The 27,895-nt window shown below is 29.5% G+C and overlaps 6 protein-coding genes across 6 annotated transcripts; 2 read left to right on the plus strand and 4 right to left on the minus strand.

The window, feature by feature from the left end:
• Positions 1 to 2,910: 2,910 nt before the first annotated feature.
• NOG2 (nucleolar GTP-binding protein 2, putative) lies at positions 2,911 to 4,431 on the plus strand (the record flags this gene model as incomplete). Its single annotated transcript, XM_029007346.1, has 1 exon — positions 2,911 to 4,431. The coding sequence occupies one exon, from the start codon at positions 2,911 to 2,913 to the stop codon at positions 4,429 to 4,431; it is 1,521 nt and encodes a 506-aa protein (XP_028863745.1).
• A 1,006-nt stretch (positions 4,432 to 5,437) lies between these two features.
• Positions 5,438 to 7,225, minus strand: PmUG01_13036100 (14-3-3 protein, putative; the record flags this gene model as incomplete). The annotated part of the gene is made up of 1 exon (XM_029007347.1): positions 5,438 to 7,225. The coding sequence occupies one exon, from the start codon at positions 7,223 to 7,225 to the stop codon at positions 5,438 to 5,440; it is 1,788 nt and encodes a 595-aa protein (XP_028863746.1).
• Positions 7,226 to 10,850: 3,625 nt separating this feature from the next.
• On the plus strand, positions 10,851 to 12,548 carry ARP4a (actin-related protein, putative; the record flags this gene model as incomplete). Its single annotated transcript, XM_029007348.1, has 1 exon — positions 10,851 to 12,548. The coding sequence occupies one exon, from the start codon at positions 10,851 to 10,853 to the stop codon at positions 12,546 to 12,548; it is 1,698 nt and encodes a 565-aa protein (XP_028863747.1).
• A 2,280-nt stretch (positions 12,549 to 14,828) lies between these two features.
• Positions 14,829 to 18,901, minus strand: PmUG01_13036300 (conserved Plasmodium protein, unknown function; the record flags this gene model as incomplete). The annotated part of the gene is made up of 2 exons (XM_029007349.1): positions 14,829 to 17,831; positions 17,876 to 18,901. 2 exons carry the CDS (start codon positions 18,899 to 18,901, stop codon positions 14,829 to 14,831), a joined length of 4,029 nt encoding a protein of 1,342 aa, XP_028863748.1.
• A 2,495-nt stretch (positions 18,902 to 21,396) lies between these two features.
• Positions 21,397 to 23,226, minus strand: PmUG01_13036400 (conserved Plasmodium protein, unknown function; the record flags this gene model as incomplete). Its single annotated transcript, XM_029007350.1, has 1 exon — positions 21,397 to 23,226. One exon carries the CDS (start codon positions 23,224 to 23,226, stop codon positions 21,397 to 21,399), a length of 1,830 nt encoding a protein of 609 aa, XP_028863749.1.
• A 1,884-nt stretch (positions 23,227 to 25,110) lies between these two features.
• Positions 25,111 to 27,515, minus strand: HRD1 (ERAD-associated E3 ubiquitin-protein ligase HRD1, putative; the record flags this gene model as incomplete). Its single annotated transcript, XM_029007351.1, has 4 exons — positions 25,111 to 25,374; positions 25,652 to 26,518; positions 26,759 to 27,022; positions 27,381 to 27,515. 4 exons carry the CDS (start codon positions 27,513 to 27,515, stop codon positions 25,111 to 25,113), a joined length of 1,530 nt encoding a protein of 509 aa, XP_028863750.1.
• Between the last annotated feature and the right edge of the window lie 380 nt (positions 27,516 to 27,895).

The raw sequence follows: 27,895 nt of genomic DNA on the forward strand, positions 1-27,895 counted from the left end.
TTTTTTTAGAAAAAAAAAGCGAAAAAGACAGAATTTGTTCCCTAATGAATAAACAAAAATTCTTGCTTAACTATTCAGAACTAGTCGAAATGTTTTCACTATAATTATATTGTTATGTGAGAAAGTAAAAGCAAGAAGTATGTGAATTTTCAGTTTTTGCAAAAATGTAAATAAAAGTTGTTTTGTTTCGCAAGATTCGTGCTTTGAAAGTGCATATTGTTTTTCCTTGTTTATATTCTTTCATTTTTTGTTTTTCCTTTTTTTTGTTCTTTCATTTTTTGTTCTATCTTTTTTTGTTCTATCTTTTTTTGATCTATCTTTTTTTGTTCAATCTTTTTTTGTTCTATCTTTTTTTGATCTATCTTTTTTTGATCTATCTTTTTTTCTTTTTCTTCTTTTTTTATATTTTACCAGTTTAATTTTATTATATGTGTAGTTGCTGTATATTTTAGAGGTAGCTATTCCGTTCTATACATAAAAGTCGTACATACAACTCTTTTGCAATCTCTTTTAGTTTCTTATTTTCTGTGCAACTATATTTTAGTCATGTGTTTATAATTCTGGCGGAACTTTTAACCTAATCTGCAGTTACATTGTTACTAATTTAACCAAACAAAATGAGAAGTTATCCTCATGATATATGACAAAGTAAAGGTAGCTCCAGTCCAGAAGGGAATTTATTCATAAACGTATATATATATATATACACATACACATGCATATATACACATACACATATATACATACACATGACCATACACATGCACATACACATGCGTATATATGCATACTTATCCGTACGTATGAATGGCACAAATACGCTTAACTTCACTGCGCACAGGTTTTCCTTTTATCCGCAAACAGTATACAGTGTTCAACAATAATTTTAATCTGAATTTTTCAAAGTACCTCAAAATAATAGAAATGCGGATATGAAGTATACGGTTAATGTATATTTCGTTCAAAAATGGGCTTTTACTGTAGTAGCAACAAAAAGAAAATCTGCCACAATACAGGTGATATTTATATACCTACGCACGTACATATACAAATATATATATGTATTTATTTTATTTTACGTGAACTGTTCATAATTTTTTGCGAAAAAAAAAAAATTCAGACATTCTTTCTAAAAGCCATAAATGAGAATAATTTATGCCCCACGAATCATAAATTTATATTAGTAAGGTAAAAATGATTGTACAGTTTTTTGCCTTTTTTTTTTTTTTTATTTTTGTATGAACTGTTCATAAATTTTAGCTAAAAAAAAAAATTATATAAGAGGAATACGAATGAAATGAAAATATGCTCAATTAAAAGAAACATATATTGTATCATTCTTGCCATAAATTTTTTTATTCAAAAGAGAATTTTATGCAAAATTTAAATTAATCTTGAAAATGCTTACATATGTCGGAAAAAAAAAAAAAAGAGAAATTAAAAAAAAAGAATTTTTAGCAAAAATGGGATCTATACTTTTAAATTTTTTACTTTTTTTTTTTTTTTTTTTTTTTTTTGCCTTTGCACATTATGTATTATATTATATATATACATGTAAATAAGAACAAACACGTTTACATAGAAAAGTAAAAATGCGGAATATTACTTGGTCAACTCACTGAGCAAAATGTTTGTTTTGTTCACACTCGGAAGCTTTACAAGTTTATAAAAAAAAATAATCATAGGACATTCTACTTTATATCACACAGACTCGCATAATTTTATACGAGCACAAACATGTGAAGTAGTGTATACTAGTTTGTCCTTTTGGATATGAAAGAAAATAAATTTTATTATCACAGGAGTAGGAGATATGTTTTTCTTTCTTTTGTTTTCGTGGTTCTCTTTTTTCGTGGTAATCTTTTTTTTCGTGGGACTTTATTTTTCCCGTTTTTCATGAATTAAATATTTAATAAATTTAAGCAGTAGTAAGTAATACCCTTTTTCAAATTTTTTATTTTTAATATGTACAACTTTAAATAAATGGGCAGCTTGGGAAACGGTTCCTTGGGTCGTTGGAACGAACGTTGCTTCCGTTAAAAAAATATGTAAAATATGTACATAAATATACTTACATTTACATATACTTGTACGTATGCATGTATATTCAGAAGGATCACTTTCAAAAATAAGCAAATACAATTTTTCAACAAAAAAAAGAAGGCAAAATTCTTCTCCATTACCCCTCATTTTTGTAAAACTAACAAATAAAAAGTGGAAAAATTAAGAGTAAAAAATAAAGAGATAAAATTTAGCGGAAATAATAGAAAAGAAAGGAAAAAAAAAAAAAAAAAGAAAAGAAAGAAATAAAGAAATAAAAGTAAAGAAAAAGAGAAAGAAAAAGAGAAAGAAAAAGAGAAAGAAAAAGAAAAAGAAAATGTTAAGTGTGGAAAGGCAAAAGGAAAAACAAAATTTTAAAACGTCGAACACATAAAAGTTTACCAATTAGAAACGCTGATTTAACGTTATGTCACTAAAGCAGTTAGCAGTTCGTTCAATATTTACATATATATGAATATACGTACATATATGTACGTATGTACTCATATATATACTTCCTTATGATGATGCAAATGTGCTAATACTCTGGGAGCTAATAAAAAAAAAAAATAATAAAAAAATACCATAAAAATAGCAAAAATACAAACTGAATAACTTTTGAACTCAAAGCGAAGTTTAATATATTGATAGAAAGATTGTACAGTCGAAGTACGCAGAGGAGTAAGTGGTTACTGTGATGTAACAAATACCCCCATGTATGAGCATGTTACATATATATATATATATATATATATATATATATATATATATATATATATATATATATGTGTATATATATATGTGTATATATATATGTGCATATATATACTCCCACCCATTGGAAGTGTCAGTCATTCAGTTGCGTGAAAAATGGTGAGGAGGGGAAACCTGAGGTTGAAAAACCTAAAACTTGCTCGGAGCAACGTGAGCAACGTAAAACTTGACAGTCGTTCGATAAGTAAAGAAAATGAAAGAAAGAAAAAGGAGGAAAAGCAGAAACGCTTAAAAATGTATAGGAAGAAAGCGGATTTAAAAAAAATGAACAAAAAAATTAACGAAGTAAGAAGAATAGAACCCAATATAAAATGGTTTAACAATTCACGAATTATTAGTCAGAATAAATTGGAAATTTTTCGAAATAAATTAGAAGAATGTACACATGACCCATTCAGTATTGTTATTAAAAGGTCAAAAATACCATTTGAATTGTTAAAGGATGAAAAGGATTGTGTAACCAAAAAATATAAAAATGAAAATTTGTTAAGAATTGAAAATTATAATGATGTATTTAGTAAAAAAAAAAAAAGAAAAAAACCAAAATTAAATGTATGTACTATGGAAGAATTTGCAAATAATGCTAAAAGGAAATTGTGCAAATACGAAACAGAAAAAGATACATCCCTAGTTGAAAAAAAAGAAAAAAATAAAAATAAAGAAAGAGAAAAAAAATATAGTAGAGATGAATTATTAAAAATAGGTCAATCCAAAAGAATATGGACTGAGTTATATAAAGTAATAGACAGTTCAGACATTATATTAGAAGTATTAGATGCAAGAGATCCAGTTGGAACAAGATGTAAAAGAGTAGAACAAAATATTAAAAAACATAGATCAAATAAACATATTATTTTACTTATTAACAAAATTGATTTAATACCTACATCAGTAGCAGAGAAATGGATAAAGCTTCTTTCAAAAGAATATCCCACTATTGCATATCATGCAAGTATTAATAAACCATTTGGAAAAGATGATTTATTTAATATTATTAGACAGTTTTCTCAATTTTATAAAAATCAAAAAAAGAAGCATATTCATATAGGTTTAATAGGTTATCCAAATGTAGGCAAAAGTGCTATAATTAATTCACTAAAAAAAAAAGTTGTTTGTGTGTCAGCTTCTGTACCAGGTCAAACTAAATATTGGCAATTCATAAAGTTGACTACTAAGATATATTTAATTGATTCTCCAGGAATTGTACCATACAATATTGAAGATTCTGATAAAATTATTAGGAATACTATGAGACTTGAAAAAATTACCAACCCACATTTTTATATTGATGATATTTTAAAAATTGTTAACAAAAAATATATATTAAATATTTATAAACTACCACAAGACTTAACATTCGAAAATTCAGAGGAGTTCCTTGAAATTTTGGCCAAAAAAATGGGAAAGCTTCTAAAGGGTGGACAACCTGATATCACCGCTGCTTCGAAAATTATCATAAGTGACTGGATCAAAGGAAAGATCCCCTACTTCGTCAACCCAGACACGTACTTAAGGGAAGGCAGTGGAGAAAAGCAGATAGGAGTTGAGGAGGGAGAATCGGAGGAATTTGACAAATGCAACGAAAGTAACGGGGAGAAATATGTGGAGGACAAATGAGAAAAATAGATTGTAGACCAATTTAGAGAATGGACCATTTATTTATTTGCTCGCAGTGACAAATTTGTCATTTCCCTTTTTTTTTAATATCTGATTAATGGATGTTTTAAAAACTTGTAAATATAAATCTTCCAATTTTACGTATTTATTTTAATCTTAAAAATGCGCTTTTTACATGATTAAGTCAGGTAAATACACTCAGGAAAACACGTTATATTATTAACATGTAATATTTTATTTTTTTTTTCTTCCGATTTTTGTCGAAATGGCTAAATTTGCACACATTAAGAAACAAAAAAAAAAAAAAAAAAAAAAACTGCCAATTCGCACGAGTATACATATATATTTATATATATATATGTGTATATGTGTGTGTATACATATATATTTATGTTTGTGTTTGGTCCTTACGGAGACTTGACATGTTCGAGCGGCACGCAAAAGAATTAAGTTAAAATTAAATAAGACCAAATTGAAATAATGCAAATATGTTGAAAAATATTTAAATGTAGATCGTAGTATTTAAAGAGTACCATAAAAGGGAAGGTGCTACATATATATATGCATATACATGTACATATATCTGTGCATATACATGTACATATATCTGTGCATATACTTGCATGTGCACAACAAGAAAAATCAGAAAAAACGAGTAAATGTTGCACAGGAGGGTAGGATGATAAGCATTTAACTTTTCCTTAAGGAAGGATCGGCAAAAATTAGGAGCAAAATGAGAAAAACGAAATGACGTGGGAAACATATCAATAAAAGGGTTATTATGAATATTAATTTTTTTTTTTTTTTTTTTTTTTTGTTTAGAAACTGTATGTATATTTTTAGTGTTTTCGGTCGTCCAACATATATACGTGTAAACAAATACAAATATATATTTGTGAATGTATATTTGGGTGGATGTGTGGGTGGATGTGTGCACGTATGTACTTATGTATGTGCGTATGTATGCGTGTACCCCCGGCGTACGGACGCACCTGCTCCTTGTCTACTAAAAAGTTAAGAGCAGAATACTGTTTTTATTAATTTTTTTGGACCACAGTTTTATATTATACCGTATTTTGGTCAGAATTTGTGAACATTTGTATGCCTTTTCAGTATTTTCTATATGCTCTAATAAATTACAAGAATTGTCAAAAACTTCAATAGAGATTTGTAAAGCCTTTTGTTCATACCCTAAATTAAAATATAAAAAGTTTATATAATGACTAGCTAGCTGTAAGAAATTAATATCTACTGGTTGTAAATATATTTGTCCTATGTCATAGGCTTTTTTATATGTTTCGTTAGCTAAATGCTCATATTTATATTTGACGCCTGTCTCAGTTATATCGGATATTATTTTATACTGATTTGCATTTAAATGAATATAATAAAATTTATTTTTATCTTCATCAATTGTGCTAAAGATCAGGTTTATTATGTTTATAAGAGCTTCACAATTTAAAAGAAAATCATTTTTTATTTTAAGCCGAATACTGTTACATATATTTTTTTTTTTTACTGGGTCCATGATACATTCCTCACTCGCTTCTTTTTTTGGTAGGGCATTATTATTATTATTAACACCATTCACATTATTGCTTCTGTTCATGTTATTATAGTTACTATCACTGTGGTGATGGTACGCCTTAAAGGTTTGTCTATATGATATCATACAGTGGTAACTATAAGCTCTTAGAGTATTTTCTAAGTCTTCTTTTTCCATCTCATTTAATTCTTCCTCTGGGTTATTTAATCTGTCTAATAACAAAAGTATCGCACAGACGATGGCATAATTATAATCTGAGCATTTATATGATACTTTCAAAAAATTATATATGCTTTTTCTATTCATTTTCACATTTAAATTTTCATTAGTACTGCTCCTTACTAATGCTTTGATTTTATTTATACACTCTGCAAAGAGATCACTATATTTTTCTAAAATTTTTTTTTTTTTAATTTTTATGTTTTCTTCTTTTTCCATTCCATTTTCATCATAATGCACATCTATGTCGTAATCATCATCATTTTTTGAAAAAATCCTTGGGCTATTAGATTGCGTTTCACTGCAGGGTGGTGTTAGCTTACGATCATTTAGCTCTTGAAAAGATTTTGACATTTTGGCTTTACCTTTACCAATTTTTCTGTTTTGATAATGGGAAGAAGTAGCAGTAATAGCGGCAGTAGTAGTAGCAGCAGTGGCGGTAGCGGCGGAAGTAATAGTAGTAGCAGCAGCGGCATTTGAGCTGTTATTGTTTATTCTCACTTTATTATTTTCAAACGATTTTTCCTTATTCTGTTCAGTTTGTTTTTTTGAATTTTTAATTCTATTCAAATTTGTTCTTTTTTTCGTTAAATTAACACCACAGTTATTTCTGTGAATTTCAACTGAAGGTGGCAATTCGTCTTTATCATTTGGATCATCGACATCATTACTGTTATTATTAATATTATAATAAATATTGTTTATTCCTTTTTCTCTTTTTTTTGAACAAACATTTTTTTCGCCCTCCATCATTTTATCTCTTACTTGATTTCTTGCGTTTACATTTTTGTCCTTCATTATTCTATTAACAATATTTGTTTCTGTTTCTTTCTTTGTGTTCATTTTTATTTTGTTTTTCCCTTCCTCTTTTGAATTTTTATGATAATTTTCTTTCTTATTAGACAAGCCATTTTTTTCATTTGATAAAATTATGCTTTTTTTTTTTGATGAAAAAAATGAGGAAGCTGAATTTCTGATATGTGCATGTATGTCTGTGGACTTCATAGTGGCATCAAGTGGGCTTAACATTCACACCTGGAAACATATACATATGTGCATATGTATATATGTATATAGATATAGATAGATACATACGTACATCCATACGCACGCATACAAGCACGTTTAAATGTTTCTGCCCGTTTTCCGTTCTAAAATATTTTATTTTTACTAAAAAATAAAAAGGCTTACATCTCATATATTTGAGTAGTTACTATATAACCATATTTTTACTGAAAAAACGTGTTGCTCACTGGTGTATGATCAGTTCGGACGTATTGTCTATTTACTAATTTGATGAAAGTGTTAACATACAAATGCTATACTTAAAGTTAATTCAAATTTCCAGTTCTTATTTTTATTTTTGGGCGAGCTAAATAGATATACATAAAATGTAAAATAAAACTGTATAAGCATAAACATATATTTGGTCTTAAACTGTGCACACAAATGACTCTTTAGCGTTTTTCAGTTTCAATCTGCCAAAATGCTTGCACTTATATATGTATATATGTGTATATATATGCATAATTAAACTAAGTTTTTTAGTGTATTTAAAGCTGCAAAAAAAAAAAAAAAAAAAAAAAGGCCGCAGATTGACCGTACAGCAGATTGCCTTTTTTTTTTTTTTTTTTTTTTAAAACCTCAATTTGGTAAAAAGTTTCCTGAACAGTTAATAATATTCCTGTCTTCTAAGGAAAAAAAAATAAAATAAAATAAAATAATATAAAATAAAATAAGAAAAAAGGGGGATATAATCCAACTTAGAAAAATAAACAAATTAAGCAAATTAAGCAGATTCATCGAATTCATCAAAACTAGCGAACTAAAAGTGGCAACGGCTGTTCATACCTTTTTTTTTAAATTTTCATTATATATAGCTAAATAATAAAATGCTTTCCCCTTTTAACAGCAAATAATCGCCTATATATATACACATCTTAATTAAATGAAATTATACTTGAAATGGGAAAAACGAGCTTAAAATATATTAAAATAAGATGCCAGTCGTAAACTCCTTTTCACAACTCCTATATACTGTTAAACGATTGCAAAATATATTTAAAATGAAGCATCTCCATATATCTGTCTATCTATCTATCTATCTATCTATCTATCCATCTGTTTATCTTTTTTTTTTTTTTTTTTTTTTTCGCACTTAAAATAAAATAGTTGTAAAGTACAGATATTTTGAATTATCCATCAAACCTCCATATGTTCTTATAAAAAGGAAAAATGCTAAACTGTGGTGTATTAATAATTATATGTACATACAGGTGTTAATAATTTTTTCCCTTTTTTCTTTTCGTCTATTTGATTGTTATGGTAACAAAAGTATTATCGAGTTGAAAATAGAAGAAAAGCTATGCTTTCGAAAAAATCATTTGGCATATAAGCTATATGCATAAGTATATATATATATATATATATATATATATATATATATATATATATATATATATACATTTTCTCTCTGCGTACGAAATTTGCTATACACATTAATTTATATAAAAATGCGTTTTACGGAAAAACAGTCGACGCCCTAAAATAAGAAGAACAATGTAGGGACAAATATAATGGAAAGGCGTCCTAACGATAAGACCAACAAATGACTTCTATATTTGTAAGAGAATTTTACGGTTGAATCATATTCTTTTATATTTATCCATACTCTTTGGTTTAACGTGTTAATGTTTGTTTATTAAAAAAAAAAAAAAAAAAGCACTATAGTTGATACGCTTTTAAAGAGGCATTACTTAATGGAGGGGGAAAAGAGGGAGCTGCATATGCGTCTTTTCTTGCTCTTCTACTTTTATTTTGATTTCCTTTTAAATGAAAAAACGCATACATTGTTTTCATGTAGGGAGTAATAGTTAAACGGTAAAAAAAATAAATAAATGGTTAGAAAAAAGTGGATTAAAAATGAATGAAGGAAATATATTTCAAGATGAAAAAAATATTTCGTTGCTTGGGCGGTATTGGCATAGATATAATTTTCTTTTCCAAAAATGAAGAAAATTCTTATATACTAGGTTGTAATTAGTTCTTTCTTTGAACATTTCTGGGTCTCAAGCCAAGAGTATAGACAAAATTTACAAAGGAAAAATAATGTACAAACCATGTATTCCCCTTGCTCGTAATAAATGTAAAAAAAAAAAAAAAGAAGGACATACACCCATAAATGGCTTTGAGTCCTTGAAAAACAGAAATCCAGAATTGCCTGTATGCTCGTTCGTTTGTTTGTGTATTTGTTTGTGTATTTGTTTGTGTATTTGTTTGTGTATTTGTTTGGGCATTTGTTTGGGCATTTGTTTATGCATTTGTTTGTGCATTTGTTTGGGCATTTGTTTGGGCATTTGTTTGGGCATTTGTTTGGGCATTTGTTTGGGCATTTGTTTGGGCATTTGTTTGGGCATTTGTTTGGGCATTTGTTTGGGCATTTGTTTGGGCAGTTGTTTGGGCAGTTGTTTGGGCAGTTGTTTGGGCAGTTGTTTGGGCAGTTGTTTGTGCATTTGTTTGTGCATTTGTGTGTTTCTCTTCGCTTTTTATTTCTTTTTCCACTTTTGACATCCTGGCCGAGGTCTATATCTCGCTTCGCTTATGTATGTATAAAGTTTTGTTAAGTAATAAAAGGCAGCAATTCTTCAATAATTCAGTTTTTCCAGTACAACACATTTGCGCATATGCGTATGTACGCATACTTCCAGTTTTTTTGCCATTTTTAACTCGCTCATGATCCTCGTGAACCTATACATTTTTACAACATTTAAGCAGCGCGTAAATACTAATGAGGTTAACTTTAATTCAAAAAAGTGGGAGAAAAAAAAAGGAAAAAAAATGGAACTTCATAATGGTAGATTATAAGCTCTCGAATGGTATTTTTATGAATGTTTATTATTTATTTTTTTATTTTATTTTATTTTTTTTTTTTTTCCTTATTTTTACTGACGCTTCTTTTCATTTCTGAGAATCATGATCACTCTAAATATTAGTTTAACTATAGCTACAACTATTACTCTCCCTTTTTTTTTTTTTTTTTTTTTTTAAAACTATTGTTCAGAGAATATGTAGCACTTTCTTCCTATATGTTTTTTTCTTTTTTGTGCTTCACATTTGAGCGTTCCCTTGGCAAAAAGGGTTTGAGAAAAGTAAACTACAAGAGCTATATTCTCATTTTCCTTATCATCATAATGTTTATGCAGAATTAATAAAAAGAGATGAGTTTTTCTTGAGCAGCACAATTTAAGTTAATACCTGTATATCACATTGACAATAATGTATATGTTTAATATATATTCATATTATATACATGTTAATGCATGATATATGGGAATATATATATTTAAGAAAAAAAAAAAAAAAAAAAAAATATAGAAAACTGCAACGAGTACATACACTGCGAATGTAAAAAATATAAGAAAATTTAATAATATAGAAGAAATAAAGAAATACCGTATTTATGTGATATATAACATATACTTCTTTCAGAATAGAACCAAGTTAGCGAAAAGGGTTTGGGGCGGGGTAGCAGTCAATTTGTCAGCATATATACACATATGCACAAATAAAACATGTACCCATACTGTTCAGTGTGTTACCTTTACGCATCAAAAGAGCCAATCTGCGCAATATATTTAAAATAAATTGTAAAAAAATGACAACGAACAATGATGTTAATGAGAATCTGTTATGCGGTGGCGAAGATATATCGGCACTTGTAGTTGATTTGGGGTTCAGTACATCTAAAATAGGACATAATCAAGAAGACACACCAAGAATATTTTTGAATAGTATATGTGGAGAGTGTATATTTGAAGAGGGCGTGATGGGTATAAACGGAGGTGCAAATAATGATAATGTTATTTGTAGTAATGGTATTGGTAATGCCCATGGCAGCAATAGTAGCAGTAGTAGTAGAAGTGGAAGAAGGGAAAGAAGCGAAAGGAGTGGTACAGTTGGCGTACCTGGCATTGGTGGAAGAGGCCGCAGTAGAAATAGAGGGATAAATGATCTTATGTTTCCCCTAAATTTGTATAACCGAAAAGAACATGTACGAGTGAAACCCCTATTTTGTCGAGACCAATATAATAATGTAAGTCTTAATAGTGATGTATTTGAAAAAATGTTAGAGTATGCTATTGAAGGGGTAGAAGTACAAAGAGTATATGAATGTACAGATGAAGTTATAGATTCTATTAAATTAGGTGGGTTAAATTTAAATTTTGAAGAACATCCAATGTTGTTATCAGAATCAAATATACATCATAATAAAATAAGAGAAGAAATGACTGAAATTTTGTTTGAAAAGTATAACATTCCAGCATTATATTTTGCAAAAAAGGCAAAATTGACATCTTTCAGTTTAGGTAGATCAAATTCATTAGTTATTGATATAGGTTTTAGTTCATTAGATATTAATCCAGTATATGAAGGATATGTATTACAAAAAAATTCTTTAGAATATAACATAGGTGGTAATTATTTTGATAAATTAATCTATGAAACATTAAAAAAAGATCATATCAATATTATTCCCTATTTCTGTACTAGTTATAATAAATATAATATGTCTTCTGACTTATTTAAAAACATTCATAGTTCATATAGAGAAGAAGCCATATTAGATATCGTTCGTTATATGAAGGAAACTGTTTGTAGAATTCGAGTAAACAATGATACAAACCTTGGTACCAGGGGCGCGAATGCCACTGCTAAAAGCAGTGCTATTGCTGCTAGTAGTACGAATGTACATAGTAGTACTAACACTGCTAACATTATTAATAATACTTCTCTCAATGCTAACGCATCTGACCTTATCACGGCTGCGGGAAGTGCCAATGCTTCTTCCAATGGCAATATTGCAGAGGAGAAGGGAAATGAGAAAACGCGGAATTACGATTTGAACGATCCATTAAAAGAAGAATATTTCGAACTACCTGATGGATGTAAAATTAATATAGATAAGTATAAGTATGACATAGGTGAATGTTTGTTTAAGAGTATACCTTTAGAAAATAATTTTAAAGGATTACCGCAGTCCATAATAAATTGCATTTTATCGTCCGATGTTGACATAAGAAAAGATTTGTTACATTCGATAATAGTAACAGGAGGTTCTTCTTCTTTCCCTGGATTGATAGAACGTTTATATAACTCATTAAAAGAGAAAGAATGTTTTACTCAATCCATTAAATTAAAAATTTTAAATATGACTTCATATGTAGAAAATAAATATTCATCATGGTTAGGTGGCTCTATATTAGCAAGCCTGGGAACGTTCCAACAGTTGTGGGTATCAAAGAGGGAATACCTCGATTCGGGGCACAAGCTTATTTTTGATAGGTGCTTCTGAATGTTTTGGAGGCAAAAAATGTGTAGTATGTGCGTAAAAAAAGAAGAAAAAAGTGTACACACACATATATGCGCGTATGTTTGTGCGTATGTTTGTGCGTACGTTTGTGCGTATGTTTGTGCGTACGTTTATGCGTGCGTTTATGCGTGTGTTTGTGCGTACGTTTGTGCGTATGTTTGCGCTTATGTTTGCGCTTATGTTTGTGCGTATGTTTGTGCGTATGTTTGTGCGTACGTTTGTGCGTATGTTTGCGCTCATGTTTGTTCATGTGCATACGCATGAGTGCCATTCATTCCACAATGTTAAGCAACAGTTATCGATGCCATTCTTATTTCATGGTACCACCGAAAGTGATATATGTAACTTTGTGCATATTTTTAAAATGTCCTTGGTATTATATTACTGTGAACTGTTTCTGCTGGACGTGCCTGACGAGTTTCCCCCATCGAACCTTTTGTTTTCCCTCCTATTTAGTTCTACCAATCTGCATACCAATCTGTATATCGGTCTGCTTACAAATCTTCATACCAGTCTGAATGCCAATTTACATACCAACTTGCGTGTCTATTTATTTATTAACTGTATGATTGTATCCAAAACTACGTAATGATGAATCTACTTGGTGGTTGTCCTGTTACAGCGCTCATTGCGTTAATTCCCATTATTCTTTTTGTGCTATTTCTTTTTTTTTTTTTTTTTTCCTTTTTTATGTCGTCGTGGAACTAGGTATTCATTTGAATAATACATACTACCGCCTGAGAATGTAACAACTTTAACCTAAAATCCTGTGCTTATTTGTAATTTTAAATGTTTGCATTTGAATTGTACAATTACAAATACGTCCGCTATGTGTATATACATATATGTATATATGATTATGTACATATACGTGTGTTTTTGTGTATGGGTTTATAATATATATGGTCCAATATATATGTTGCCTAACTTGAGGGGCACACACACATAAGAAAAGGTGCACTTCACAAAATCTGTAAGGCGATGCATTTTGTTAGCCTTGAAGATGACGATAGTTCGATGTAGAGAATTAATTATATTCAAATGAACGAAAAAGAGAAAGGGAAAAATAAATACTCATCAGTGTATCTGTAAAGGTTTCCCATTTTACGATTGGAAAATAGTTCTTTTCATAGACTGGTTTTTAATGCACACCTGTTTGGGTAGATTTTATAGCCGATTGACAGCTTAACCGATTAGCGGATTAACCGCATATCCGCTTAACAGCTGAAGAATCGAAATATTTCCAAGTACTACGCTTCAAAAGGAATTAAAAGTTTATATATTCATAATAATTTAAAAGAAATGATGCAAATATATTTTCAGTCAAATAAGTAATTACATATAATAGAAAAAAAGGGAAAAGAATTAAAAGGAGTAAAAGTGTTAATTAAAAATACATAATAATATGTATGAGATTTCGTCATATTTTTTTCCAAAAAGAAAAAAAAAAAAAAAAAAAAATAAAAATAAAAATAAAAAAATTGTTTCACTAATGAGATTACGAATAAATAATGAACATACACATCACAGTTAATTTTTATAAAAAATTGTGTGCACATGTAGATATGGATTTATAAAAAAAGTACAGGGGATAAATGAAAAAGGAAAAAAGGGGGCATCCAACTTCTAACTGTTGTGTAGTTGAGGAATAATAAAAGCAATATATGTATGCAAACATGCACACTATAATGACAAAGATGTTTACAATTATGTACGTTCACAAGTATACCCGTTCGTACATATTCATTCTCTTATATAGACCCGCTCATACATACACCCGCTTATATATATGTACATACGTCCACCCGCGCAATGTTTTACCAACCGTGTAGAACTCATTATCACCATTACAAAAAATGTGCGTTGATAAAACTTTACATTCATACATATAAATTAAAAATGTTGGATGAATATAATTTTTCATTTACATATAATGAAGATCTTTTTTTTTTGAAAGTACCGATAGGTCCAATGTTAAGGGTCTTGTGGAAAGCGAATAGGGGGAAGGAGAAATATAATTAAATTACTTTAACTCCACTATTTTATTAGTATGTTTCTTTTATGCACACGACATAAATGTATATTAACTGTTTAGCGAAAAAAAAAAAAAAAAAAAAATTTAAGAGCACATTTATGCGTACATATTATATACTATATACATATTGTATATGTCCATGGGTATTCCAATTTTCTCCGCTTCTAAACACGCCACACCTACCTGCGCTTATAATTACGCTATTTCCATTTTCCCCTCCCAACCCATTACTCACTGTCGGCACCCCTGAAATCCTTCAGAACGCTATCTATCATTGTCTGCGGTATCTTCGAAATATTTTCATAGTCATTACTTAGTGAAGCCAGTATCTTCTCCCATATGTGCTCCCCTTTGTAGGCATAGGAAAGGCTACACGGCGTACCGCTACTGTCATTGGTTACATTATTATAAAAATCATTTGTTGAGTTAAAAATTATTTTTGATAGTAACTCCTTATTTTCACAATTTAAAGCTATCCAGTAGTCGTTGTTCACTTCCTCCATAAGTTGATCTAACTCCCAAGTGGCTTTTCCGATGAATCTCTTTATTAACTTTTTCTCGCAAACATTTTTACCATTGCGCGGGGTATTTTCATCGAGGTTATTCCTATTGAGGTTATTCCTATTGAGGTTATTCCTATTGAGGTTATTCCTATTGAGGTTATTCCTATTGAGATTATTACTATCGAGATTATTACTATCGAGATTATTCCTATATAGCTCATTCCTATATAGCTCATTCCTATTGAGATTATTACTATCGAGATTATTACTATCGAGATTATTACTATATGTGTTTAGATTATCAATGTTATTACTGTACGTACCATCACTACGTGCAGTACTGCTTCCTACTCCATTATCACTGCACATGGTACTGCTGTAGACACCTCCGTCGTACGTACCACTAACAAAATCAGAATCCATTCGATCTGAAGCTATTAATCGATCTTCCTTCTTCCCCCCCCATTCTTGCGTCTTTTTGCACATACTGTTGTTGTCATTCGTCGACTCCATAAAATTGGCATCAGTTGTTAAGTGAACTATATCCTCTTTATCATTTTCAATATTCATACTGTCGCTTTGTTCAGGTAAATTTGTGTCTACATGTTCGTTATATCCTTCATAAATTAAATCATTTACAACAATATTTTTTGAAAATTTCTTCATGTTATGTAATATGGTAAGTCCTGGTAAAGGTCCACCTAGCCAGAATAAATTTACAGGGTTTCTTACAATATAGTTCTGATTCATTGGGTTTATGTTTACTTTGTTTATTGATGATATCTTACTAGATTTGGTTTTCCTACTTTTTATATTTAATTCATTCTTTAATTTTTTAAAATTTTTCTTATTCTTCAAAACAGTTGTTGTTTCTTCCTCTAGTGCATTTTCTGCACGAACCTGCAACGTGTCCGTTTTTTCATCTCTCCTGTTTTGTCCTTTCTGCTCGTATTCGCTCCCTCCCCCATCATCGCCATCTTCGTTTGCTTCGTCCATCTCATCCACTTCGTCTACTTCGTCTACTTCATCCGCATCGTCCACTTCATCCGATTCTTCCTCTTCATCTGCTTCATCCGATTCTTCCACTTCATCCGCTTCATCCGCTTCACCCGTTTCATCCGCTTCACCCGTTTCATCCTCTTCATCCACTTCTTCCTTGGCATACTTGCCATCGTACATATGATACCCGCTGTCCCTAACTCCTCCCCTTCTTCTAAGTATACCCCTATCCTTGCCTCTATTTGTAGTGCTACTACTGCAACTGTCAATCCTGCTGTTATTTTTTTTTATTATTATTTTTTTTTTATCGTTTAGCTTGTCCCCCTCCTCTTCACCACTCTCATCTTCCTCCTCCTCATCCACACATAACTTGTTGGTTTCCTTAAATTTTTGTATCCTCCTGTGAATTCGTTCCTTTTCTTCTTCCGTTAGTTTCTCCACATCCGCGTTACTGTTACTCTTCATCATTATATCATATTTGGAAGGAGTCTTTTGTAATTTCTTCTTATTTTTTTCCTTATCGAATATGTGTATACGATTATTTATTATAACCACTTTCCATTTATTATATTTTTCAAAATAAATTTTATAAAATTCATTTAACATTTGCAGCTTTTTTATTTCACTCTTTATATCTGTCATTGAGCCAATATTATATGATGGAAGAAATCGTAAATATAAAGGTACCTTATTCAATTTTATAATATAATGAGTAATAATATCAAGCAAATGTTCATCCATCATTACAAATAAATTGCTCTTTTTTTTTATTCGCTTGTTCATAAAATGCTTTGACGAACTTCTAAATTGTATCCTCAAAAACATTTCTTGTAAATCCTTCAACGTGGGGAAGTCCTCTCCACTGCCACTACCACTGCCACTACCACTGCCACTACCACTGCCACTACCACTGCCACTTCCGCCATCACTGCTGCTCTTTTCCTTATCGTACCTAGGACCTTTCTTCCCCTCCATATCCAATTCTTTTTCTAAATACGCTTCTTTCTTTACAGTGCTTTTGTTTTCCACCAGAATGAGACTGTCCCCCCCGGGTTCACTACTACCAGTATCACTACCTCCACAGCGGTTCCTATCCCTAGCACGACCATTACTGCTACAGCCGCTACTACGTTCGAGGGGAGGTGTTATTACCTTTTCCCCTTCCACTGCTCTACCATGCGTATCATATATATCTCTTATCTGTTCACTGTTTCTATTTGTTTCATGCACGCTTGTGATATTCTGATTACAATTGCCTGATTCCTTTATGGTACTACTCTTCTTTTTGTCTATCCCCAAATGGTTCGTTATTTCATTATTTATAAATTCCTTCTTTTTTAGATATAATTTACTTAGTATTCTTAGAATTTCCTTTTTATTTGATATACCCCCCATATAATTATTGTATATGGGATGTTTATTTAATATTAAACCACACACTAAATTGTTTTTATCTTTGTGAGTAATTAATATTACCGACTTATTCCATAACATACTTGAGGTTAACGGGTGCGCTATTAATATAGTACCTTTTTTAATTTCATTCTTACTATTCTCTCGTTTCAAAATAATGTTGTTACTCTTACTACGCTTTTGAAGGTTGCACTCAGGGATTCCCACAATATGGCTAGCACTACTCTGGCTAGCACTACTCTGGCTAGCACTACTCTGGCTAGCACTACTCTGGCTAGCACTACTCTGCATAGCACTACTCTGGCTAGCACTACTCTGGATAGCACTACTCTGGCTAGCACTACTCTGGATAGTACTACTCTGGATAGTACTACTCTGATAGTACTACTCTGAATAGTACTACTCTGGATAGTACTACTCTGAATAGTACTACTCTGAATAGTACTACTCTGAATAGCACTATTCTGGGTAGAACTATTCTGGGTAGAACCATTAAGTTTAGCATTTTTTTCTGGACCGTCTTTTATCCCCCCTGTGTCGTCGCTACTGCGGTCTCGTGGAGTCTTCTCCTCGCTATTCACGCTGTCAACCTTTGCAATGCTGCTGCTTCTACTGCTCACTCCTTCTGCTACTCCTTCTGCTACTCCCTCTGCTACTCCCTCTGCTACTCCCTCTGCTACTCCCTCTGCTACTCCCTCTGCTACTCCCTCTGCTACTCCCTCTGCTACTCCCTCTGCTGCTCCCTCTGCATTTACTCCATCCGTGGGGTCTTCCCCTCCCTTACTACTCTTCCTACTTACACTCTTTTTTAACACAGATGACCTTTTTTTTTTCTTCGCGTAATGTTCCTCATATGGTATATCAACATGCTCACATTCTCGTTCACTGGACACATTGAAGTTAATTACTCGTAAATTATTTTTGAAAAAATTCTTTTCTTCTTCGGATGTCCATACACTTCTTGTCCTATCAAACATAGCTGTAGTATTGTTATATTTACATGTATGGTCATATGTCTTACTATTTGTTTTATCATTTGCCTTATCGTTTGTATATAGTAGTACTTTATTTTGAATCCTGCCCAAGTGACGAATGGCTGTAAAGCCTATGTTAAAAAAAATATGATCATTATTTAAGTTAGTCCTTAAAAAATTAATAAGTTCTGTTCTTAACTTTCTTTTATTAGACTTGATAGGACAATAATGTATATTGTTCTTTAAATAAAGTCTTAAGAATTCATTATACTTGTCACTTTTCTCATTTTCATATCTGTATATATTTGATAAGAAACATTTCCATATTTCATTGTCATCAAAAAAATTTGCTAATTTTCCTAACGTTCTTATTAGTGAACGATACAACTTTTTGTTTTCTTTTAAAGGCATGATTTCACCCAGGTACTGACGTGTTCATGCGCGTGCGGATACGTGTGCGCACGGGCGTGGGGGGGAAATATATGTACACATATACGCGTATATACTTACGTATATATTTCTTTTACGTGTACGCATATATTATATCTACGCGAGTATAAATTAGCGGTTAAACAATTATCACCATACATTGGCAAAATTGCTAAGCGTTTTTAGTTGTTCTTTTTTTTTTCTGTTTTGCTATTATTCTGTTTTGCTATTATTCTGTTTTGCTATTATTATGTTTTGCTATTATTATGTTTTGCTATTATTATGTTTTTCTGTTTTTCTGTTTTGCTGTTTTGCTGTTTTGCTGTTATTCGGCTTTTCTGTTTTGCTGTTATTCTGTTTTTCTGTTTTGCTATTATTCTGTTTTTCTGTTATTCTGTTTTTCTGTTATTCTGTTTTTCTGTATTTTTTTTTTTTTTTAAAATCGTTTCTGTTTCTCCTCTCGTTTTTTTAAAGCATACAATTTTTGCGTTTAATTATTCTAGCGTTATGTTGGAACAGTAGCTCACAGGGGACTTGCCATTTTTCTTTTACTACAAATGTATATATATATATTTGTTATATATATACACGTAATATATCATTCATATGCGTACTATACATATACATAATATTATTCATATATGTAATATATAAGAATAGTAAAATCTTAAAAAAAATAAAGAAAAAATGACTGAATGAACAAATTAATAATCGGACTTTTTTCTATTTTTTTGCTTCATTTCTTTAACTTTGAAATGCCTCTTTTCTTATATACTATGCAAGAGCGCTTTTCATATGTAGAGAATAATATATAGCTTAAAAAAAAATAAATTAAGGAATATATATAAATAAAAATATTAACCATATATATATATATACATATATAATAAATGAATATATATGTAAATAAATATATCATTAAATAAATACATAATTAAATTTAAAAGTAATTAAATATATAATAAACACATGAACAAGTAAAAAATAAATGAACAAGTAAAAAATAAATTAACAAGTAAAAAATAAATGAACAAGTAAAAAATAAATGAACAAGTAAAAAATAAATGAACAAGAAATAAATAAATGAACAAGCAATAAATAAATGAACAAGCAATAAATAAATGAACAAGCAATAAATACGTATACTAGAAGGAAAATAAATAAAACAGCGCACCTGCTGTTTCAGCATAAAAAAAGCTTAATATTATATATCGAACAGTTGTTTCAAAAGTATAAATTAAAACATAATAAAACGTAAGAATTAACATGGCAAGAAGTATGCTTTTTGTGTAATTCCCTTTTGTAAGTTTTTTTCCTTCACCATAGGGCCTTATATATATATATATATTTATACATATGGAAACGTAGTAATACACTCGCTGGCTAAACCGAAGGCAAATGGCTTCCATTGTATGTGCATAATTTCTTCTTTTTTATGTCTTTTTATAAAAAATATGGAACGATGAGAAAAAAAAGTCGTCATATGGGATGAACAAGGGGAAGAACAACTAAACGCGTATAGTCAAATTTTTCATGTTAACATCCTTTTTGCATCTTTTCCCCCGAAAATGCGTATGTGTTCGTGCATACGTATATACATACATACGTATATAATACATACATACAAACATAAACACATACATACAAACATAAACACATACATGTACGGTAGTATACTTATGTAATATTTACATACTTGGCCAAATTTGTAATAAAACTGAATTAATTTTCCTGTACCCGATCATGCACAAACAGGTTTGAAATGTTTAAAAAAAAAAAAAAAAAAAAAGAAAAAAAAAATTTCATTTTCAACATTAAAATTGAACTGGGCAATAAGGAAATTATTTTTACTGTAGAGGAAAATACAAATGATATTTTATGTAACTCTATTTACAAAATGAAAGAGAAGATAACGAGCTTTATACGTGTGCTTATAATTTATGGGAATCATAAAAAAAAAGGACTTGCAGGACGCTTATTGCAGTAATAGGGAAATATGTACCAGGGCATGTATATTCATGTATAAGCAATTTTTAAGCATCCACATGTGGGTCATACAGTATGCGGGGCTTTCCATTATAACGTTAGATAATGTTGAGTAATTGTGTAAGGGTCAGTTAGTACTTTGTGAAGTCTCCTGAAGTGTAGATGAATATGTTTTTACATGTTCGTATGTATTCACGTGTGTGTGAAACTTACTAACTTCAAATAAACGTTTCATAGAAATAATAAGTGAAAACAAAAGAGAACATGAAAAGCACAATAGGCATAATTACGGCCCAATTGAAAAATCCAGAAAATGGAGGAAATGAAATACATTACTTCGAATGACACGCATTTAGAAATTGCCAAATATGTAGGCGTGAATTCACACACACAAGCATATATATATATATATATATATGTGCATGCATATGTGTGTTAATGTATAAGTGTGTTAGTGCACATGTCTGTACATGTATATGTGCTGAGGGGGTCTAACGAATGAAGGACGATGTTTTGTTAAAAGTGGCCATCGTTTTTGTGCTTTTGAAGTGGTGAAAAGTCTCATATTTTTTTTTGAGCGGTTCGGAGGTATTAGGAGGTTTCAATATGTTTCTTATCTGCTTTTCTAGTATAACTAAATTTTGTTTATTCTTAATACCTGTTAAAAACTTTAGAACAATTTGGTCTTCCCCATGATATTCCAACAATAATATAAGTGTCTTTTTTATAAATTTTTTGGTTTCTTCTAATTTAGCATTAATGAAATTTAAAAAAGGCTCTGCAAAATTGCTTAAGTTAAAATTAATTATATCCTTTTTTGGAATATTCTTTATAAATAAATAAACAAAATAAGACAGTTTTTTAGATATAGATGAATTCTTACTATTTGAATAAGAACATATTAATCTTAACATTTCATAATCATTATTGCTACTACTATGTAACATAAACTCCTCAATAGCATTAGTAGCACATCTATTTAAAAAATTATTTTTTATATCCAACTTTTTTACTATATATGGAAATATATGAACAAAAAATTTACATAAATGAATTTTATCCTCTTTCAAACTTATACATACATGTTTAATAGTCAAAAAACTGTTTTTACAAATACATGATCTTGGACTACAACAATAATTTATTATATTAGGTAATACACTTTCTAAATTTTCCCATTTATTGAAGGTGTTTGAGTTTTTTGCTAAAATTTGAATATTCGTTAAGTTGATGAAATCATGAACCCAATTTATTTCTACATCGTACAGGTGACTACTCTGCTCTTTTCCCTTTTCGTTCTTGCAGTAGTTTGTATTTACTTCTATCTTGTCTTCCTCATTTTCTTTGCCTTTGACCTTGTTTTCCTCATTTTCTTTGCCTTTGACCTTGTCTTCCTCATTATCTTTGCCTTTGACCTTGTCTTCCTCATTTTCTTTGCCTTTGACCTTGTTTTCCTCATTTTCTTTGCCTTTGATCGTTCCTTCCCCTATTTCTTCGCGTGCATCTCTGTCCTCCTTCTGTTCTTTGTTCACTCTATCAATTTTTTTTTCAAAATCCAAATGAATCATATCCTGAGTTCCCCTTGAATGTGACAAGTTTACCTTATTAAGAACTCCCTTATCATTAGTAACATTCCATTCAGTGTTCATAATACTATTTCTCAGTTTAGTTCCCTTTTGTTGAATTTTCAAAAAGTATTCCATTATATCTTCATATATAATAGATGATACCATACTTTGTATACTCTCTCCCAGTTCTTTATCGTTATTAATGCTTCTAATATTATTCCCATTCCTATCAGTTTCATTATATCTATCGTTAGAAGCTACAGCTGACACTGCTTTCTCATTTGACGGGAAATTTGAAAGAATTTGTGAAAGTTGTTGCTCATAAAAAATAGTTGACTTTTCATAATACATAAAATTGGTATTTTCCTTTTTATTAATAACATAAAAATTATTTTCAACTGAATCTACACTCTTCATATTGCTCTTAATTCTTTTTAACATCATATCTTTGTCTTTGTTAATTAAACCATACGGTAAATTAGTAACTGTTGGAATATTATCCCATTCGTAATAATAATTTATGACCAACTCAGGTAACTTTGTTTCACCCAAATTATTGACATCCCCACTATTGACATGCCAATTTATTTTTTTTAAATTTTTGTTATATTCTTCTTCAGCAGTTTGTAGTAAATAATTATGTTCTACTCTTCTTTTGTTACAAAATTTATACCCTTTCATATCGTTATTGTCATTCGTACTATCAGGCTTTAAAATGCCCGTCTGACTGCTAGCCACATGTATTTCCGCCATTTTTAATTATTACAATACGGAAATGGCTGCGTCTGCGTCTGCGTCTGTCATCCTTATTATATTATACTATATTATTTTATTTTATTTCGTTTTATTTATTTAATTTTTTTTATATTTATTTTTTCCTTTTTTGTTCTATTTTATGGCTGAAATTTCAAATTTATGCAACACGCAAATTCAAAAGGGCATTCAGGAACTTCCAAAGTATTAAAAACAAAAAAAAAAAAAAAAAAAAAAAAGAAAAAAGAAAAAAGAAAAAAGAAAAACATAAAATAAAACACATATATTAGTTGCGGTTTAACAATTTCCGCATATACATATATATATATATATATATATATATATATATATATATATATATATATATTACATATTTGATATTTTTAATTTAAAAAATGGAACGGGTTTGAAGTACACACCAATAATCGCCTCTTCCTTTTTTCATAACACGATTACATGTTATTACATTATTCGGTAGTTAATTTAATTAAAAAAAACAATGGGAAATTTAAAAAAAGTGTATCATTAAATTTTCCTTTTTAAGTACCATAAAATTTGTGCAACGCACTGGTTTATGCGCATGTGTACCTATTATATATATATATATATATATTTATTTATTTATTTATTTATTTATTTATTTATTTTTTTGTTTATTTACACAAGTGTGTATGCTTATGGGAATGTTTATACGTATTTACGTATTTACATACGTTTCTATGTGTACATAATACACACATAAATACACACATAAATACACTCATAAATACACTCATAAATACACTCATAAATGCCTACATGCATAAATACACGCCAATTTTATATGACTTAGCAAAAGAAAGAGCCATTCGAGGCAAGTGTATATCCTTCTTTGTTTTTACCAAACGAAGACTTATTTGTGAATATATTTTTCTTTTATAAAATTCGTTCACATAAATTTTAATTTATATCAGTGTATTTTATGCTATATTAATTTGTGTTATAATTTGTAATTTTTTATCATTTTTATCATTTTTGCCATTTTTACCATTTTTGCCATTTTTATCATTTTTATCATTTTTATCATTTTTATCATTTTTGTCATTTTTGTCTGTCTAAAATGAAAGTTTGTAACACATGACGCTTATCAGAATTATTAGCAGTTAACATTTAACACAGCTTTTCTTAATTTCGAAAAAATAAAATGGAAACTAAATAAAAAAGAGGAAAGAAGAAAAATATATATAGAAACCGAATATTTACGCTTACTCTGTTTTCTCATTTCTATATTTAAAAAATAAATTTGAAGAGCAGTAATAAAAGGCATTGGTATTTATAAGTGTTATAGATATGCATTATAACGTGCTGTTTACTTAAAAAGGTAAAATAAAATTGTAAAATAAAATTGTAAAATAAAATTGTAAAATACATTTGTAAAATACATTTGTAAAATAAATTTGTAAAATAAACTGGTAAAGTAATGTGCTACAGCGAAATGCTACACATTTCAGGATAATGTATATGTTTCACTTATAAAAAATATAATTATATTTGCTAACACTTTGCTGTAATGAATATTTTTTTGTATTTAAAGTATTAACATTATATTTTGAAAAACTGCAAAAACATATACATCATATATATATATCCCTATATATTATTAAGGAGTACAAAAAAAAAAAAAAAAAAAAAAAAAAAAAGGAAAGGAATGGAAACATAATGACAAATATACATAATGAAAGGGCGAAGAAAACATATATACGAAAACAAAAGGGAATAATTATATCAATGCATATATACATATACGTACATTTACACATATACCTATATACGTATATGTACACACATACATATATACGTACATGTACACACATACACGTATACGTATTCATACAAGTACAAGATTTACATCAATGAACAAATGTCTTTTGTGTACTTCATGTCTGTAATTAATATTTTTTCCAAATAATTCTTAAGAACACTCATTTGCGGTACATGCGATAACTTATTTATATATTTTTTAACCTCGTCTTCTTCCTTATTATTTAATATATTATAATTTATGGAACCATAAATATTTCTTAGCATTACATTTGCCGGCACTGCGCTGTGATTAATTTTGTCAATTTCTTTTAAGCAAGCCAAACACAACTCCTTGTAATATTCACACTGAAAAAAAAAAAAAAGTAATAAAATATGAACGCTTCATAAGAAAAATGCAAACATGCAAATTTTCACACGTGTAAGCAGAAATTCACATGAATGGTTCATAAGAAAAACGCAAACATGCAAATTTTCACACACATTTGTATATATTCACATGAACGGTTCATAAAAAAAATACAAATATGCAAAAATTTGCACACGCCATATATGAATTTCTGTGAACGGCTGATATGGACGAAAAAAATGCACTTTTTCTCTTCGTTTGATTTAAGTAGATTACCAAGTCGACCAATATTTTTATTTGCTCCTTTGTGTTCATATTTTGGTTAATAAGAGCACATCTTTCTTCTTTTGTGTTAAAAATTTTTAATGAACAGATATCATTTAAAAAGGGGGAATCTTCCTTTGGTAAAAAGGTTGGTTTTGTTATTATTTCTTGTACAGATGGTTTATTTACAGTTTCTTCATCTTTTTCATTTTCTCTAGAATTATTATTCGGTTTCATTTCCTTATTTGTTTGTGGCCTTATTTCTGTTCTACATATGGGACAAGTCTGTTGTTGTATAAACCAAGATTTTAAACAGTCAACATGAAATATATGTGAGCATGTCAATTTTTTTGATCCTTGTTTTAAATCATCTCTACATATTATACAAGTACCGACTTCTTTTATTTCTTCTTCAGTAGCATCAATAAATTTGGTTTCAATATTTTTCGTCAATTCTCGATATCTTTGAAAAGATTTAAATCTAGATATTAATGTTTTTACAACATGTATAATGTCAGCAGTCATATGTAATGGCAGGTTACTGAAATTATTTAAAATAAAAACCAAAATAAAAACTAAAAATATAATCAAACTCATAATATCATGCAAAATGTCCAAAAAAAACAAAATGGTAGCTTTAGAAGATAATCCATTGGGGGCCCTTAAATCAATTATATTAACAAAAAATTTAAATATAGATATTTGGCAGGATTCAAAAATACTTAAACTTTCGAAAAATAACCATAGATACATAGTTGAATTTCTTAATGAATATTTATAAAAATAAGTAAACATTGTTAAGTTAGCTACTGAAAGCAGACACATGAAAATGAACAGCTTGACTAATACTCTTGTTCTCGGTACACCTAACTCGAATATCTAAATGAAAAAGGGAAATGCGTGAATGTGCAAAGCAAACGATATCGAGGGTTAAAAAGTGGGCATATAATACAGTGGATGGGAGGGGGGGATGAAAGAACGTACACATTTGCACGTGTCTATGTATGTCTGCGTCTATGTATGTATGCGTCTATGTATGTATGCGTCTACTTATATATTTGTCTACGTATACCAAGTTTATACACATACACACACAGCACAAACGGAATGCATAATTACGTGTGAAACTCTTGAGTACAGGACCAAATGGTAAGCCTTAAGAATAACAATAATCGATAAATATTTAATTAAAATAATGGAAGATACTTCTTTTCCATTTATCGTAGGTTTGGATAAGACCAAAAATAAGATTGTGTCCATTATAAAAGCCCTTGCATTGTCTATCAGTTGTTCTACTTCTAAATATCTTAATTCGCCGATAAAAATGTTTAGCAGTAACTTACATAATATTATAAATATCATAAGGAAGAAATTATATATTATCTTGAAAAAAAGGGAAAAGAAAAGGGTAAGATAGGGTGGGATGGGATATAATTATGCAGGATGGGATAGAACAGGAGCGTATAGCAAAGATTAGCACATGAACATTACGCAGTATACAAACGTATCGTTTGTAGGGTAAACACTACGGAAGTTATGTACATATCGGGGGGTGGTGGTAGAGAAACAGCACATGATAAGGGGTTAATATGAAATAACTATTGAAGATTCATTAATATGGCGCATCTCTTAACATCTCCTTAACATATACGTATATATATGTGTATGTATATATATATATATATATGTATGTATGTACATATATTATTTTAATATATATATGCCTCTGCTTCTTTCTTACTGTTCTTGGGAATTTTTCCGTTGATAAATACACAACTGCCGAGTAAAATTCGCTGTATTTCATAAAAGAATACATTAAAATAAAGGCTAACCCTATATGACTTAAAAAAATGTACAATCTCATATTTACTTCCATTTTTACCTTTTCTTTTCTTTTAGCCTGTTATTTTTACAAAAATTGAAGTATTCTTTTATCATTCATGAAGAAATTATTGAAAAGAAAGAAAAAGCATAAAAAATAAAATAAAATGGGAAGAAAAATGAGAAGTAACATGGAAAAAACATGGAACAAAAATGGCAGAAAATGGATGAAAAAAAACAAAAATGATGGAGGAAAAATAACAAGAATAATGGAAGAAAAATGAAAGAAAAGGAAGAAGAATAGTGGGGAAAAAAAAAATGCAATTATCTTTTCCTCCACGCACATAAATACGCGATAAATTATTTGTATATACTATTTATAATACACTACATATTATATATAATATATAATACATACTATATATAATAATACAT

The sequence above is a fragment of the Plasmodium malariae genome, assembly GCF_900090045.1.
Source record: "Plasmodium malariae genome assembly, chromosome: 13".
Classification (NCBI taxonomy): Eukaryota; Apicomplexa; class Aconoidasida; order Haemosporida; family Plasmodiidae; genus Plasmodium; species Plasmodium malariae.